Source organism: Pithys albifrons, chromosome 3, assembly GCF_047495875.1.
Source record: "Pithys albifrons albifrons isolate INPA30051 chromosome 3, PitAlb_v1, whole genome shotgun sequence".
In the NCBI taxonomy this organism is placed as follows: domain Eukaryota; kingdom Metazoa; phylum Chordata; class Aves; order Passeriformes; family Thamnophilidae; genus Pithys; species Pithys albifrons.
In genome coordinates, this window is record NC_092460.1 from 95,588,070 (window position 1) to 95,605,865 (window position 17,796).

General features: G+C 46.3%; 1 protein-coding gene across 1 annotated transcript; it reads left to right on the forward strand.

Annotated features, from left to right (window-relative positions):
- Positions 1 to 623: 623 nt before the first annotated feature.
- Positions 624 to 11,603, forward strand: PHYH (phytanoyl-CoA 2-hydroxylase). Its single transcript, XM_071552795.1, has 9 exons — positions 624 to 768; positions 4,609 to 4,664; positions 5,199 to 5,309; positions 5,429 to 5,594; positions 5,874 to 5,955; positions 6,889 to 7,070; positions 7,719 to 7,868; positions 8,838 to 8,969; positions 10,582 to 11,603. The coding sequence occupies exons 1-9, from the start codon at positions 631 to 633 to the stop codon at positions 10,633 to 10,635; spliced, it is 1,071 nt and encodes a 356-aa protein (XP_071408896.1). The 5' UTR covers positions 624 to 630; the 3' UTR covers positions 10,636 to 11,603.
- Positions 11,604 to 17,796: the final 6,193 nt, after the last annotated feature.

Sequence of the window (17,796 nt, forward strand, 5' to 3'; positions counted from 1 at the left end):
GTGTACATTGCATATGTAGCTTTTAAGCACATTGCAGCTTCAGAGGAATACGAAGTCTCTACAGCTTATTTTTTTGCCACATCTATTTGCAGCTGCCCATTTTTAATGCTTCTTCCCCCTCTCCCTACCCCAGGTTTCCTTCTCTGGGCTTTTCCCCTTCCTCTCCCACCTGCCCAGGCACTCCACTGCAACACCATGCTGCTCCTTCCCCTCGTTTCTTACTCCAAAGCACCGAAAAGCACCAAGGAAGGCTGGACAGAACCCAGCACCACCAGGATGTGATGCACTCCGCAGGCATCCCGCATCCCACATCCCCATCAGTGACGCCGAGGCCGCAGGAACCTCTCCAAAGGGATTCATGGAGCGTCGAGGCAAGCTCAGACAGCATCCCTAGAGACAGGAGATGAGGAATCGATCCACGGATTGCTCTCTGCACAGGCGTGATGAAATCCTTGCAGTAACTGCAGGCAGAGAGCGCGGAGTATCCGGGAAGCGAACCAAGCTCCGCCCCGTCCTCCCGCCGGCCCTTCCCATCCACCCCGAGGCGCTGGAGCCGGTGTGACCCGGCGGGATCCGAGCTCTGGGCATGCCCGGCCCGGCCCGGCCCAGCGGATGCGGCCGCGGCGCAGGATGGGGATGGGAGGGGCGGGACGGGGCGGTCCGGGCGCCATGGAGCGGCTCGGGGAGCGGCTCGGGCAGCGCTCGGCGGCGCGGCTGGACACGGTCCTGCGGCACCTCTGCCCGCGGCTGGCACCGGCCGCCGCTCCCGTATCCTTTGTGGAGTGCGGTCGGGAAGGGGAGGCGGCGGGATGTCGACCCCGCTGGCGCCAGGGCTCCGCTCGCCCATCCCCATGGGCTGTGTCCGCCGCGCCCCGTGCCCGCTGTCCCTCTGTCCCCCTGTCCCCGTGGCTTGTACAAGGAAGAGGAGGCTCAGAGGTGACCTCATCACTGTCTAGAACTACCTGATGAGACGTTCTAGCCAGGTGGGGGTTGGTCTCTTCTCCCAGGCACTCAGCAATAGGACAAGGGGGCACGATGGGCTCAAGCTCTGCCAGGGGAAATTGAAGTTGGAGAGCAGAAGACAATTCTTTATAGAGAGAGTAATCAGGCATTGGAATGGCCTGCTCAGAGAGGGGGTGGATTCCCCATCCCTGGAGGTTTTTAAACTGAGATTGGCCATGGCACTGAGTGCCGTGTTCTGGTAAATGGACTGGAGTTGGACCAAGGGTTGGACTTGATGATCTCAGAGGTCTTTTCCAACCCCATTGGTTCTATGATTCTATTCTATAACACTGGCCTGGGAAGGACACCCAGCGCCAGTCCCTGCGCTGTGTCCTGGTGATGGGATGGTGCCTGACCTGCCTGGCAGTGCCCGGCAGCCCCAGCTGGGATTTTGGGGTCAGCACCCGTCCCACCGCAAAAACCTCTTGCTGCCTGTGCTTCCTCCCTGCGACCCGTGGGATCTGGGATGTGCATCAGATGAGCCTCTCAGCAGCCCCCCAGTACAGCCCCCCCTGCACCTGCAGCAAGGTGCTCTCCTAGAGATTCAGGGGGTTGGGGGAGATAAACTCTGTGTGACTTAGAAATTGGACAGCAAGTATCAGGCTTTGTTGAAAGGTACAGACTTGACAGGTAGAGTAGGAGCAGCAAAAACATCAAGGTTTGGTTTGCGAGTAGGGTCTGAGGTCGGAATGTTGGAGACTGGCAGCTTTGTGAGACATCTGACAAAGGAAACCAGGGCAGAGAGATCTCATGTTGGTCTGTCCCAGGGTTCCAAAAGTTAAATAAGGACTGCTTGCTGAGAGTATTTTTATGGCTGCTGCCATAGATCTTGCCTTTAAAAAAAAGGGTGCTGTTTCACAGTGAGAGCTGAACACTGACAAGTTACTTGTAATAAAGAGAAGAAAAGGATGTGATCAAACAGGATGTAGGAGTCTTCAAATATATTAAAAATATGGAGACAGATGGATAGTTGTTGACTCAGACTGCCATAACACAAAGGTGCAAGTAGGAACACAAAATTAGAAATAAATGCTAGGAAAAAATACCCTGGTTATAAAGAGAGAGGAAGTAAGAAGAGGTGCTGCACAAGCTGTTTATTTTTAAATCCGAGTCTTGATGCAAAGAGATTTGGACAAAAATATGACTAATCTGGGCTGGAGCAAGAAAGGTCTGTGGATGAAATAAATGACAATATAATAAGAATAGATTTATTTGATACAAGGTACATCAGTGCACTGGTTTTGTTTTAATCTCTGGCTTGGATAATCTGGTGATGGACATTCCCTTTTCCTCCCAGAAAGTGCCTCTCTGTTAACAAAAGGAGAAATGTCTTGATAGCAATTCCAGTCACCTCCAGAGACGCAAAATGTCACAACTTCCCAAAGCCGTGGGGTCTCTGCTGCCGTGCTGGGGTTCAGTGTGTGTGCCCACCCCTCTGCTGAGTGAGCCCTGGAGCTGGGGTTTGCTGCCTTCTGCCTCCACACCACAGGATCTCACCTTCCCAGCCTGGAAAAGAGCATCCTGATCTCTGTTTAATCCTGCAGAATAGAGAATTTAATACCATCTTGTACACACTCTGTTTCCTCCTGTAGTTGCTCTTTGGGTTTGGTATATTGGAAGTTGGTGTGTTGATTCTATGGGTATATTGGAAGATTAATTGTTTCTGCGTATCATTGGAAAAACTCTGCCTTCATGGAGTTCCCTCAATGGCCCCAGGAAGGAGAAGAAGGTGAAATGTGGCAGATTTTTTCTTTGGAGGTTGGTGTAGGAGCCAGAGGAAAGTGCTGCACCAGCAACGCCAGCACTTGCCTCCTTAAAGGAACACAGCTTGGAAAAAGCAACATTCCAAGTGCCTGTGGAAGACCTCCATTCCTGCAGCTGTGGATTTGGCTTGAGCGCTGCCTGGTTTGGGGCACCAGTGAAAAAACAGCACACCAGCCGTGGAAGTGAAGGTTTCCTCAAAATGCAGGCAGATGAGAGATTTGGAAAGCAGCTGCACCTCTGGAGTGATTTGGGTGTTTGGCTTCTTCAGGTCAAACCCAGCTGGTGGTGGCAGAGTGGTGGCTGTCAGGCCAGGGTCATCTCACCAGGGGCCTGTGATGTGGTTTCTAAGAGAACTCTGCAGGTCTATTGTGCTTGTCGTGGATACACAGGAGTTTGCACCATCCCTTGAGGACCTGCAGGGAGATGCTTTGGAAAAGCTGCTGGGAATGTTGAACCTTGTTGTGCCTGTGCTTTACTGTCTCCATAAATGTTGACTTGCTTCTGAGTGGTGCCAGGGATTGCATTGCCTGTCCATGTGGATAACCTGCCGGTGAAGATACTATTCCCAAAAGGGTTGTGTGAGGAAAAGGGAGGAAGTTTAAATACTCTGTGCCTTTACCAAAAAGAGCTGCCAGATGTGGCAGCTCCTTCCCAGCCTGTGCCTCTTGGTTTCAGCTGTGCAAGCAACCCAAACTTGTTCTCTGGGCATTGCAAAGTGTTAGAAGCAAAACCAGTGAGAGGAAGAGGCACTGGAAAGCCTGGGAGGAAGGTGCTCAAGTGGAGCCCAGCACTTGGTGGACTTGTCTGCTGTCCCCCATTCTGGGAGGTGGAGGTGCTGAAGAGGCCACCACAGCTGGGGCTCAGCCAGTGCCTGTGTCTTCCTCAGCTCTCTGTGAACATTTAGGAGCCTGAATGGTTATGAGTGCCGTTTTCACTGAAATTGGGCCTGAAATGTGGTGTGTGGAGTGCTAGTGCCCTCGGTTGGGGAATCCCTTGCTTTGGGACCTGCTGTGGTGGTTTCCACCTGGTCTCGCCATGTCTTCTTCCTTCTCTCGCTCTCTTCCAGTTCTCAACACCTTTTCTGCCTTCGGGCTCATCTTTTTTGCATGTGTTGTGTTTCTTCTCCCACTGTATGTGACTCTTAACTAGATAATGTTTAAGCTTCCCTGTGTGGGGACCATAAACACAACTGTTGTGAGGAAACCTTTTTATTCCCAAAGCATTCATGTTTTTCTGGCACATTTGCAAGGCAGTGGTGAGCTGTAAAGAAAAGCCAGTGGTTTACATGAAAACCCAAAGCAAACATGCTCGTGCAGATCAAAAGATCTGCATGAAAATGTTCTTATTTTGTCCTTGCCCCTGGATGACACTTCCTTCCCATGCACAAAGCTCTCGTGAGGCTTCCTTAGCAAGTGTGATTTAGTTGTCCTGTTGATGAGAATGTCTCTCTGCATAGGAGAACACAGTGTGTTTATCTGAACCTGTTGAAATGAATTGAGGTGGAGGACAAGCCCATAATTCTCCTCTCTTCCTGCTATTCCTGTCAAGCCTGGGAGGGACCTGATCTCTGTAGTAATTGGAGAGAAGGTGAGGGTTTGCACCACCAAGTGGGAATGTGAAATCCCAGGTTCACCGTTTAATATTTTAGTATTTTGGATTATTTTTAAATTTTAGAATTTTTAAATTATTATTTATTATTTTAGAAGCAGAATAAACAAGAACATGAACTGAAAGTCCAGGGCAGCGCCTTCTTTTAAGTTGAGCAGCATTGTAGCATCCAGAACTCGTGTATAGATGATGTTTCACACTATTTGATTATATATTCCTTAATTTCCATTCCAGATAAGCGTTCCTACTTCTGCCCAAGTCAGTGTTGTTCCTCATTCAGAGAGGTTTAGGTGAGATCTATTTTCCTTTGTAGAGATAAAAACTGCCCAATTTTCAGAATTCATTTCTCTACTCCCAGCACACTTTTTGAGCAATAGATGTTGTGTAGCCTTTCACTTGGCAAGGGTGTCTCCTTTGTTTAGCTGTAGTTTAATAAAAGAACTTCACAATCCATCTGAGAAGTGTCTGAGTGGATGACCTGACTGCCGAGCCTCCTCCTGTGTGCTTCACTATCTCTGTTGAGGGTGAAGCTGCTGAGGACCCATCCCAGCTTTCCTGCTCACTTCTCCACCTCGAAGGGCATTATTGAGGGGGTTTGCTTTGGATTTTCACAGAAGTGGTGGGTGTCTGTGGGCAAAGATGCTGAGGCATGGGAAACATTGCAGGCCTGCAAAACCAAGGGGACATGCAGGTGGGAAGGGTTTCTCACTAATTATTCCTCTCAGCTGCTGATCCCCCATATGGCACCATCTTCCTGCTGAGTCTCATTGATGCTGCTCCTGCTTCGGCCAGTGCTACTCATGTGTGTCTCTTCTGTATCTCAGCTACACCCTGGACAATGATCTCCTCACCACAGAGCAAAGGCAGTTCTATGAAGACAATGGGTACCTGCTCATCAAGAAGCTCGTTTCGGATGAAGACATCGAGCGCTTCAAGTACGGGGCACTTGGCTGAGGAGCTGGGGAGGTTCTGTGTGCTGGAGCATCCTGAGGGAGCTCTGGGAAGACGGAGATGGCTGGATTCTCCCATCATGGTCATTCCCTCTGCTTTGCAGGAAGGAATTCATGCGGATCTGTAAAAGAGAGGTGAATCCACCAGGAGTTATGATTATGAAAGATGAGTCCCTGAAATCCCAGTTTGGTCAGTCTGAAAAAGTGGTTAATAAAGTGCAAGACTTCCAGGAAGACAAGGAGCTGTTCAGATACTGTACTCTGCCTGAGGTAAAATAAAGTTAAAACCCATCAGAAAAGGGAGTGGTGGTGGAATAGCCTGTGTGATTGTATCTGTGCTTTAATGCCTATGTGAAAAGTCCTTTTTTTTGTTTCACTAAAACTCTTTCCCTTAGAGCCCCTGTATGTCACTCCCATAAGGACATACATGAGAGAGGAAGATCAGGCCAACTTTTAACAGTGTTCTGTTCCCAGTGTTTCCTCAGTCATCTTTTCTATTGGTTTTCATGTTGCTAATGGGTTTTTTTCCTAATGTTTTCTTCCCTATAGGTCCTCAGATATGTTGAGTGCTTCACAGGGCCAAACATCATGGCAATGCACACCATGCTGATAAATAAACTTCCAGATTCTGGTAAGGAAAACTTTGATAAGAGGAAAATAGATAAACTATTGTGTGTATGCTGTCTGTTTGGCCAAAACTTAGTGTTTTAGAAAATCTGTTTGGGAAAAAAAAAAGGGAGACAAATTAAAACAAAATAACTCTGAAACTTTACAAGGCCATTTTGGTAATAGGTGGTTTTCTTTTTCCCTTGGCTTAATGAGATAACATGAGAAAACTCATGAGAGTTTTTGAGGCTGTGCAAAGTCTAAATATTATGGCAAACTAAACAAGCAGAAATACACTACTGTATCTATTTAAGGAGCAAAATCAATGGCAAAATAAGTATATAAATCGTATGTAAAAGGCTGGTTTGGTGGGGATGATATATTTCCATTTCCATGGGGGAAAAGAAATAACAAACAAAGCTTCAGGAATGTTTATTTTTGTTTAGACTTGATGGAAGAAAGCCCCAAGGGCAAGGCTGATAGTGCTGGGTAGGCTGTCTGGGGAGGCTGCAGTCTATGAATAGAGATCTTTCTCCTTTTTTTTAAACATGTGCTGTGTGCAGCACAGACCGTATTGATTCTGCTTGCAACATCAAGTGCCTGCAGACAGCATGTGTGCTTGAAAGTCTTTGCACTGGGGAAGTTTGTGCAACCTGGTGCTGGCTGAAGTTCACAAAAGTGGAGAGCAGCCAAGATAAGTGGTGCAAATGTGGCAGGGGGTTGTTGGTGGTGAAGGCCAACAAAAGGAGCCTTCTGGGGGGTCGCAGTCAAACAGCCTTCTGGCTGTTACTCTGCCCCTGTGCCATTCCTCACCCAAGAGCCACCACTGTGGTCGATTTTGAGATCTTCCAAGGCCGTCTCCAGCAGCAGCTCCTCAGGATGTGTTACAGGGGTTAGGCAGGGAGGGAAAGGCTGTGTCACATTTGGTGAGGCTGAAGGTTTTGAACCTGTGTTGCAGACAAACAGACTTTTGTGCACCCCATGCATCAGGACCTGCACTATTTCCCGTTCCGGCCTGCGTCCCGCATCGTGTGCGCCTGGACCGCCATGGAGAGGGCTGACCAGGACAACGGCTGCCTGGTCGTGCAGCCTGGGACACACAAGACAACCCTGAAGCCTCATGGCTATCCTGAGTCAGAGGTAGAGTGTCACAGACAGCTTGGAAAGGGCTGGGCAGGTCAAAGCTGAGGTTTCTAGTAATTTTTTTTTCTCTGTTCATGCAAATTGTGATGTTCTTTTGGGAGGGAGTTGCTTGGCATCTCTGCATGTGACCTGAGTAGATTTGCCTCTGTTCCCATTCTCACCTGGAAAATGTCCCACATGTCATGGCATAACAGCAATAAACATGTGCCACTGTTTTCCACTGACTGTGCCAAGTCCATGGGCTCTCTTTCCTCCTGTGAATTTGTTCCTGCCTGGTAGCATGTGCACCATCCCAAAGAGCAGAAATCGGATACAATTCAGCTGGATGCAATTAAATATCAAGTGCTGTTTTCCTCTTTAGAATGGGTGTCTCCTGACCTGGAGCTGGTGATGTTTATACTGGAAGCAGAAGGCTGGACCCCAGCAGTGGCATCAGGCCACACCTGTGGGGTTCCCCGGTGCTCTTCTCTGTTCTCTTCAGCTGAGAAATCTTCTTCATTGTCCAAATCCAGACTTTTAGTCTGGTGTAAAATACACAACCCAGGGGAAAGCAGATCTGAAGTTGTCCCTGCAGCTCCTCATGCTGAGAATCAGCACTTGCTCTGATTTTAACTGAGTGATTTCAATTCAGTCTTTTTTTCCTAGGGTAAAAGCAACAAACTTTTCCATGGGCTGCTTGATGAGGACAAGAAGACTCCCAAGGTTCACCTTGTCATGGAGAAAGGAGACACAGTGTTCTTCCATCCCCTGCTCTTTCATGGCTCTGGGATCAACAAGACATCAGGTTTCCGAAAGGTAGGAAATCATCTCTTGGTACAGTTTGTCATATTCTTGACTTTTGAAGGAACTGATCAAATTATCCCCCACTTTTCCACCCTTATGAATATTTGGATGAATCTTAATGAGTTTATGTCTTCCTGATATACTTTTGCACTCTCTTTTCTCTTTTAAATTATTTTATTTTTATACATCTGTCTTCTGGGAGAAGAGCTGCTTGAGAAAAACAGAACAGGAGCAGAAATTCAATGCTGAATCTAGGTTTGAAGCCTGGCTGGCTGTGCTTGTTTTTCCAATAGTTCCCTCTCAGCTGTCCCAGATATCAGAAGCTTGCCTAGCTTTAGTCCCCCTGCCTTCTTGATATCTCATCTCTCAATAGTCGGAGTCTCCATCATCCAATAAATAATTTTTATTTATGTGATATCACAACCGTTTTTCCTTTAAAGATTTGATTACATATATTTTTTTTCATCATGATAATTTAACTGAAAAAGACAGAAATGCCCTCCTTTGGAGGCCTCACCCTGGCTCAGAAGGGATTTATCCAGGCACCGCGACATGGAGTGCTCTGTTTTTATTTTGTTTTGCCTACTATGTGGCTGTTCTTTTCAGCCCCAGTAGCAGTTTATTGGTGATTTCAAAATAAGTGGCTTGTTGTGAATGTCTGGGTGCTGGAAGTAGGAGCCCTTCCTGAACACACAGGTCTGCTCCTGCCCTGACTTTCCCTATTCCCATTCTAGTTGCTGATATTTTGAAATCAAACATTACAGCTCCTGTTGGGAGACTGTTTGGGAGAGGAGAGAAGGAATAAGAGCATGTCAGCAAGCAAGAGTATTTCTCCAGGGGAACAGTCTCAGGAGTGCTTGGAAAGGAGGGAGAGATTTGCTGACATGATCTGTAAGGCAGGAGTGGGGCATCCACAATCTGGGATCTGGCAGTCGTTTGTAATCCATGTGGCAGTGAGTGATGCCCAGTTTCCTCACACAGAGCATAAGCTGTCACTTTGCCAGCTCAGAGTGCTACTACATTGATGTCAAGAACACGAGCCAAGAGCACCTGGAGAAAGAACTGGAAGAAATGGTCCGCAAGAAATACAACGCAATTTCCGTGGAGCTCAAGGTAAGACTTGGCTCAATGCCTTTTGTTACCAATCAGGTCAGTTCCCTTTCCCAGGTCTCTCGTGTGGCAGATTTGTGCTCTTTCTGCCCAGTTTGGCAGATCAGGCTGTGCCAGGCAGAGGTGTTTGGCAGGTTAAAAGACCTGATGTTCAGAAGATGACTGGCAGGTTTTTTTGGGGCCTTTTTTCTCATCATGCTGGTTCTTGCAGTGGTGGAGAAATGGCCTTGCTCTCTGGCAGCTCTTTGCATCCCTTGAGCTCTAGAATTTCCTTCTCCAGCTCGGCTTGTCAGAATGGATTTTCTGAGCTCCTCTGGGTTCTTTCTAGTGTGGCTGAGGTGGTGGAGATATCAGCACTTTGTTATGGAACTGTGACCGATGTAGCAAAAGGACAGACCCTGCTGTTGTGATGGCTCAGCTCTGAGGCTGCTCACATGTGCTCCTTACACCATTTGAGGAAGTCTAGACTTCACAGAATCATAGAATTAAGTTTGGAAAAGATCTTTAGGATCATCAAGTCCAACCGTTCCGTCCCACTGGGACAGGATTAAGGTGAAGTCACAGCCAGCTTTGCCCTTCACTGCATTTCCTAGTTCATGGTTTATTATGGGGGAGTCTGACTGAACTGCTCTTTGCAGTTATATTTGGACTGCACAATGTGAATAAAAACATGTGGACATTTGCCCTGAGTTCACAGCTGTGAGAAGGTGCAATAAATTCACTGCTTGTCTGGTTTGTGTGTCCACAGTTCTTACAGTTTCCCCACCCAACAGCGGGTGGATTTTCCTTTTAAACCGAGTAGCCACATCTGACTGCAATGACAGACTGATTTTTTTTTTGCTTAAATATAATCCCACATCAGTCGCTTAGACTTGGAGTACAGCAGGTTTGTCAGCAGGGATACACATCTGCCTCAAAAAAATAAAATATGGGACTAATGGACTTGCTGAATAACTGAAACCATTGAGTAAAATAGGAAGCAAATCTAAATTCTTCAGGGATCCAGCAATTGAAAGCAAAATAAGCCTTGTTATTGGGGTGAAGACATGTATTTCTTAATCCACAGCAGTTCCTTAATGTGCACAGCCAGTCTAAAATAAAAGCAGTAAAATCTAAATGTAATAGGCAGCAATTTTCTTTTAATATCTACATATTTAGGTCTTTCTGGAGGAGAGGAATTCTTTTTCACCTTCAGGGGTTTTTGTTCTGTTCTGCTTATTTTCCCCCAGTGTGCCTGGGTATGGGGGGGTGCCCAGCTGTTTTTGCCTCATCTTACAGGTCTGTAAAGTCATAGCTTGCTTGGCTTTTACTTCCTGGGGTTAATTAAGGATACAGTGAAATCCAAAGGGATACATAGTGAGACTCTCTCCTTCTCCTGGCTGGAAATGAGGTGCTGCCCATGCAAGCCTTAGAGCAGTGTCTGTACTTTCATGTAGCTTTAAGCTTTCTTTTAAGGCTTGGTACTTTTTCCCAGAGGAGTGCCTAGCTCTTATTTCACCTTCACAAGATGCTGAGGACTAAGTAATCCTCTATTTGAATCTCTGTAAACTGGAGTCCTGGACACTCTTTTTACTGGCCCTCAAAGCTTTTCTTTTGTTTCATTTTTCTTTTGAAGGATATTTGGAGCTTCCGAGCACGGCTTGTGCAGGGACAGAGAATTAACCTGTAGAAGACCCTCTGAAGAGCAGGATGGAGAACACGTGACTGAAAATGAGCTTATCTGAGGGAAGAGTGCAGACCCTGCCTGGGCAGGCAGAATTCCCTGTGCTTTGTTGACCTCTGTAGTGGCTACTCAGCCAAATGCTGCATTGCAAAATCCTTTTATGCTAATACAAAGTAATTGCACTGGGGTTGCACAGCTGATGTACAGCGAAGAAAACCCAACCTAGAAAAACAAATTTGCTGTGGATATCTTAGAGAATCAAAGAATTAAGGTCTTGAAAGGACACCTTGATTTTCTTAATGTTCTCATTTTTGTTTCTTAGAAGTTTCCCACGTGGCACACCTGTGGAATGATGCTATACTAACATAGGATTTTATGCAAGAATTTCCAGCATTTCCAACTTCCTTTTCTATGCAAAAAAAAAAAAAAATCAGGAGTTTCACACAAGCCTGAAATGGGAAGTTATTAGTGCAGCTGATGAAGATGGGGGTGCTGGTACCAGCAGAATCAAGGGTGTAAGGAACTGGATAAAGGGAAAGCAGCAGTCACTCATACAGAAAAATGGGATTTGTGGGCAGGAATATGATTGCTACAAGAGTTCCTCAAACGTGGCTTGGAATGTTTTGCATTGTACCTGACCAAGCAGCACTGGCACAAGTCAAATATGTGTCTGATGGGGTTCGGAGATACTGGGCCAACAAACCAGCCTCCAGTTGGCCTTGCACAACTGATCCAAGGCTGTGTGAAGTGAAGAAATCTCCTTTGAGTCTGATGGGTCTGGGAAAAGGTGCCTTTTGCTGCTGCCAGATCAAGGAGGTGGTTGGATACTCCCTGGGATGCAGTGATGACAGGGTGGAGTGATGCCCACTGAGATGATCCTCTTGCCTTTCATGTTTTTTTCTTGCTTTCTGAAAGATTCTTTTGTTTTCAGACTCTACTTTTTGAATTACAGAATAAATCAGAACCAAACTGCATTTGGAAGGGCTGTGTTGTGTTATTTCTGCTGCTCCGAAAGTGGCAGTGGGTGTGTCATTGACCACCCCCGTGCCAAACGTCGAGTCTCAGCTCTTTTCCATTCCCCCTTCTACCCAAAAATGTGCCAAAACAGCACCAAAGGCTGCACTGACAGGTACTCATGGCTCTCTCTGCCTTGTTTGGTGTGTCTTCCTTTCCCTGCAGACTTTTTTGTTTGTTTCTATGCTTTTTAAACAAGGTAAGGTTTGAGCAGGGCTATTGTGTTGGTCCTGAACTATTGGTGGTGGGATGATGTATCTGGGCCGTGGTTTCCTATGTGGAGATAGACAGACCCTCTTGGCAGCCTCTGATTTGACCACAACACCAAAAAATATGGTGAGGGGGAGATTTTAGGACAGGCTCACAGTCCTGCTCAGTGGGTGACTTTGAGTATCCTGGTTCCTGCATTTCTTCCCATGCCTCTGTATAACCCTGGCACTCTTGGGGAGGGCATGAACCCAAATGAATGATTTCCATGGAGTTGGAAACCCCTCTGCTGATTTTGCTGAGTTCTGGCTCACAGCCAGCTGGTGCTCTCCTTGGGATTTTTGTGAGGACTTGGTCTGTCCTATCTAGTTCATGGCACAGGATTCATGGAGAGACTTCAGTGCCTGGTGTTACTGGTGCCAGCTGGGTTGACTGCAGAGGGAGCTGTGATCACAAGAAGAGCTACAGGTGTTCATCAGATTGCCAGAGTTCCCAGACTCTGAATTTCATTTACTACAGCTGGGAGAGAAGATAAGGAAGAACTTTGCCTTTGTTTTTAAAAATTTGTCCATCTCTACCAATGGATTTAGGCTTAAATTCCCTCTTTCAGAAAAACAAACCCATCAAAGACCTTGGATATCACCTAAGCTCTTGCAGTTGCTGGTGAAAGACTTGTGGCCTTACTCCTCCCTACAACAGGTCAAGGTTACTCCAAAGCCTGGGGAGGACTAAGCTTAGCAAGATCCCCCTGGCTTTGTGCAGGGCCAGCCTTTGTTGCATCCCAGCAATGCCAAGGACTCTGATCCCTCTTCTGAAATTGCGCTGGGCAGAGCCAGATCCAGCAGGGCTTCTTGTCTCCTGAGCAAAGCTGCACACTCCTGGGTGCAGAACTGTGTCCCTGGGGAGAGCAGGATCTACAAGCACTTCCTCATGGGATATGTGAGCAACAGCTGGAGTCCAAAGGATTCTCCATCAGTTCATGTAAATGTGACCTCCTGTGTGAGGGATCTGCCTGGTAAGTGCTTCAGTGTCTCTGTTCCCACCCATCCCAGCCAGCAGAGGTTCTGCAATCCCAGATTTCCAAAGCACGTGCTCCACTAGTGGATATTCATGGCTAGAAATTAATCTTGGTCTCCAGCACTTGGTTTTCTGGGCAAGAACCAACCCACAGCCATCTGTTTCTGAGGATTTGTTTTCCTGGCAGTACAGTGCCACTGATTTGGGTCACTGCAGAGGAAGCCGTGACTGCAGGAGAGCTGTGAGGCCCTACCAGCCTTCAGGTCCCAATTCCCTCCTCCTTGAATCACCACCTTGGCAGAAAGAAAGGGAGGAGGAGAGGAAAAGCAGTAATTAACCAAGGCACCCGCTGTCTGAAAATTAATTTTTTTCCAGAAGGAAACATGCCCAGTGCACAATGGGTTCGTGAAGAACAAGTGCAAGAACCCAAGTACTGTCCCCAAACACACTGCCCCATCAATCAGTAATTTTTGCAATCTCAGAGTAACAAATGTTTCCATCAGAAAGGGGTAGTTTGCTTGATCTGTTGTTTGCTGTTCTGTGAAAAGTTCTTGTGAAAAAGGGAAGAGCCCTGCCAAGAGAAGGACCATGTTCAGCTTGTGGCCTCCACCTTTTTTGGAATTGGACTGGAGGAAATCTGACCCCAGGTGACAATGAGGACACGCTGCATTCACTCCACTCCTGTCCTTGCAGCGGGATCCGTGTCTCCACCTTCCCTCCCTTGACCTCCAGGCTGTGTGGAAGCCACATTCCCACTCGCCTCGTCTCTTACTCCTGTGAATTCATCCCCAGCTCTGAACTGAGCTGGAAGGAAAAGCAGCGTTTGGACTTGGCATCTGGCCTCAAAGTACTGACACAAGGAAGCTCCCTTACTGAGTTTTGAGTTTGACTTTCACAGGTTGATGTCTTTCTCTTTCTTGGTTGGCTGGGCTGAGAAGGTTGTATGGAGAAGTCTGGATTTCCTGTCTCCTTTTCAGGTTTGTATTGAAGGAGTTTTTCCTGAAGAGCACAGGAACCAGGAAGAGAGAAATGGATTTGGAAGACTGAAAATGACTTGTTAGAACAAAGGTTTTTAAGTTTGATGATGTTCCTGAGCATCCTGTGAAAAATGTTTTTTGAATCCTGAACCTTGCTGTGCCAGTCTCTCCAAAAGTGTTCACTTGCTTCTGAGTGGTGCCACGGATTGTATTGCCTGTGCAGCTGGAAAATATGGATGTGAATATACTGTTCCCAAAAGGATTGTGTGAGGGGAAAAGTCTAAATACTCTGTGACTTTACCAAAAAGAGCTGCCAGATGTGGCAGCTCCTTCCCAGCCTGTGCCTCTTGGTTTCAGCTGTGCAAGCAACCCAAACTTGTCCTCTGGGCATTGCAAAGTGTTAAAAGCAAAACCAGTGAGAGGAAGAGGCACTGGAAAGCCTGGGAGGAAGGTGCTCAAATGGAGCCCAGCACTTGCTGGACTTGTCTGCTGTCCCCCATTCTGGAAGGTGGAGGTGCTGGGGAGAGCTGGGATCCATCCACTGCCTGTGTCTCCACCAGCTCTGTGATGCCTGAAGGGGAAAGACCCTCCTGGAGGATTTATGTGTAGGAGTGGTGCCCTGGACATCTGAAGATCCTGACAAAAGTGGGACCCCCAGTTGGGGTGAAGCATTTCACTTCTCTTGAGCTTGGTGCAGCAGTGCCCTCCATATGGGTGTCCTTTGCTCCAAGGCCAGCTGTGGTGCTTCCCACCCAGCTCTGACTGCCTGTGCCCTGCAAATGCCTCTTCCTCCTCACTATCCCAAGCATTTCTCTTCTTAATCTCCCTCCTCATCTGCTCCTCTCACCCCCTTTGCTTTCCTTTGACTCACCACTGTTGCATTTGCACAGGCTGTGTCCTGCTCACACCTTGTGTGATTCTTCACCAGGTAAGCCTTAAAGTTCCTCTGTGTGAAACTCCAATCCACACACAAAGCTGTTCTGAAGCTTCATTAGCAAGGGGGGGGGGGGTAACCATCCTCTTGGGCAGATTGTGCTCACTCTGCCTGACAGGACACCGTCCTGTTTGTTTAAACTTGTTAAAGGGAATTGGAGGCTTCCTGTGCTTTCCGTGTGAAGTATTGGAAGAGTGTCCTTTCTCTGCAATGGTGTTTTCATACTCTATTGTGTCTGAGTGAATATTCCTTAACTTATATCCCAGGTCACTGCTCCTGCTCCAGCAGGAGCAGCTACTCAGCCAAAGATGTTTTGGGGAATTGTATCTTCACTTTACAAAAAATCAAAAATTGGATTTCAATTCCTACTTAATTGTTTTCTTCTTCCAACTACCCTTGGTGTCTGCTTTGGGGAGGGTTTCTTGGCAATTCTCTTTAGGACACAAGTAGGTGAATCCACCAGGAGTTCTGATAATGAGATGAGATCTGCATGCCCAACTTTATTCAGTCTGAAAAAAGCTGATGAAGTGCATTATTTCTGGGAAGATGAAGAGCTGTTCAGATCCTGTACTCTGCCAGAGGTAACAAGACACTGGTGGGAGAACCCAGGAGAGATTTGTGAACATGAACATGTTTTAATGCCAAGGTGAAGGCAATGTCCAAGCTGGGCAGGTCAGACTAGCCCTTCTGGAAGGTTACATGATACTTCAATATGTGGTCTGTTCAGATGGATTTGTACTTTATGTTCATTTTGGGGTTGTTACCAGCAGCAGATTCACATCAGTTTTCATACAACAAGTAAATATATTAATGTATGTAATGTGTAAGTACAGTTCCTCATGTATTGGATTTTCTTGGATTCTGGCTGATAAATAACTTCCTGATTCATTAACAGAGGGAAATGCAGAAGCTGTTAACATGCCTGGCTCACCCTGTATTTAATTGAAGCAGCACTTAGCCTTTTAGAAAAGTTGCTTGAACTGAATTGAACTAAAAGCAATTCTGAAAATATGTTATTATGGTATTAGTGTGGTTAGTTTAGCCCTGGCTTGGTGGGATACGTTTCCTGTAATTTGGTTTGCTGTAGATGTTCGGGTTCACACACTGGAGGTACATGTGTGTACCCAAACACCTAAATCGAAGTGCTGTTATGTGTAACATGTTACAGCTAAAACATTCTAATTTATTGTTTCTGCAGTTTAAGTCTCTGCACCATGTTAACCATGCCTTGCCTTTTTTTTTTCAATTGCAGCACCATCCAAGTTTCAAAAAGGAACATGTGGAAATTAAACACTCAGCTGCTTATTCATCCATCTGCACTTGCATGAAGCTCCAGTGTTTAAGATGCTTTTTTTTGGCCTTGACATTTCACATGTGTTGAAAACAAGGGCTTTCTGGAGCTTGGTAAAAGACAATAAACACAGATTTTGCTTAGAATTTATATGCTATTTTCCAGACTAACAGTTCAGAAATGTCAGATTTAGTCTGACTCCTGACCTTGCTGACAGCAGTTGCACACTCAGCGCTTTGATATGAAGACACTGGGATGGGTGCCAAAGGAAGGATTTAGAATCTTGGCTTTGGCTTGCAGTGCTGTAGATCAAAGTCTTACTTCATGCAAGAGAAATGGGGGGAGGGGGGAAGTTTAATTAACTACATCACAGATTTTTTTCTAAGTACATTTCACTCTTACCCTTTTGTGGTTCAACAGAGCTGAGACTGGAGCAGTTTCCTGCTCCGAGGGCACAGCACATGTCAGCAAAAGAATTTCTCTAGCAGGGTGTTCCTTCAAGGGAACACTGTCAGGAGAGCAGAAGTGCTTGGAAAGGAGGAAGGAATTTGCTGACATGAGTGAGGGTGGGGTGTCCAAGATACGGGATGCATGAAACCTTTTTCCAGCAATCATTTGTAATCAAAGGGGCAGTGAGTGATGCCCAATTTCCTCACAGCTCAGAGTGCTACTTCACTGATGTTAAGAACACAATCCAAGAGCAGCTGGAGAAAGAAGTAGTTGAATGTGGACAAGCAAAATATGACACCTGCTCCAGACCTGGTGCTAGTCTTAATTCATTACCTTATTTTGTAACTCACAAGGTTTTTTGGCCTTTTTCTTGATAAAGCTCCTTGCTTTGTGCTGGAGAAGTGCCCTTGATTCCCTGGCAACCTCTTCAGATCTCTGGAAAGCAGCCAAAGGGCTCTGTAAGTTCCTCCTCCAGCTCTGCTCATCACCATTCCCACCTCCCAGCTGTCAAAATTTGTTTCCTCCACGTGCCTTGGTATCTTCCCGTGCAAATCCACCCAGATAGGACAAACTTGTGCCAGCAGCTCTTCAGGTGTCCATAACTGAATTGCAAGAATAGGAGGGCATTGTTTAGAGAATTACAGAGTGGTTTGGGTTGGAAGGGACCTTAAAGATCTTCTACTTTCAACCCCCTGTCATGGAAAGGGACACCTTCTGCTAGACCAGGTTGTTCTGAGCCCCATCCAATGTGGCCTTGAACACTTCAGGGAAGTACCAGTCTGTGGTGCCATCTCTGTACACATCAATCCAATGAGCCTTTTGGTTTATGACAACTGGGGTTTTGTGTGTTGGAATTTTTATCTTTCAATTAGTGTTGTCTGTACTGTGCAAGAATAAAGAATTAATCTTTAAAGTGACCTCTGAAGACCAGGATAGAAAACGTGTCTGAGCATCAAATTCTGAGGAGCCAGATTTATGTATTTTCTGCCCTCTGTGTAAGAAACTTGCCCAAATGCTTCATTACATAAGTATTTTATGCTCATACAAAATAATTGCAGTGAGAGTGTTCCGAGAACACCTGACCTACAAAACCAGATTGCTGCAGTTCGTTTAGATAATCAAAGAAAAATTATGATGAGAGTTGTGCATTACTTCTTGATTATTTTTTCTAGTCTCTTTCTTGATATGCTTTTTGGCTGATGTTCTATTAATGCAAAGTTATTAACAATCTCAATATACTTATTAATAGAGGAAATTAATATTAGTATAAAAATAAA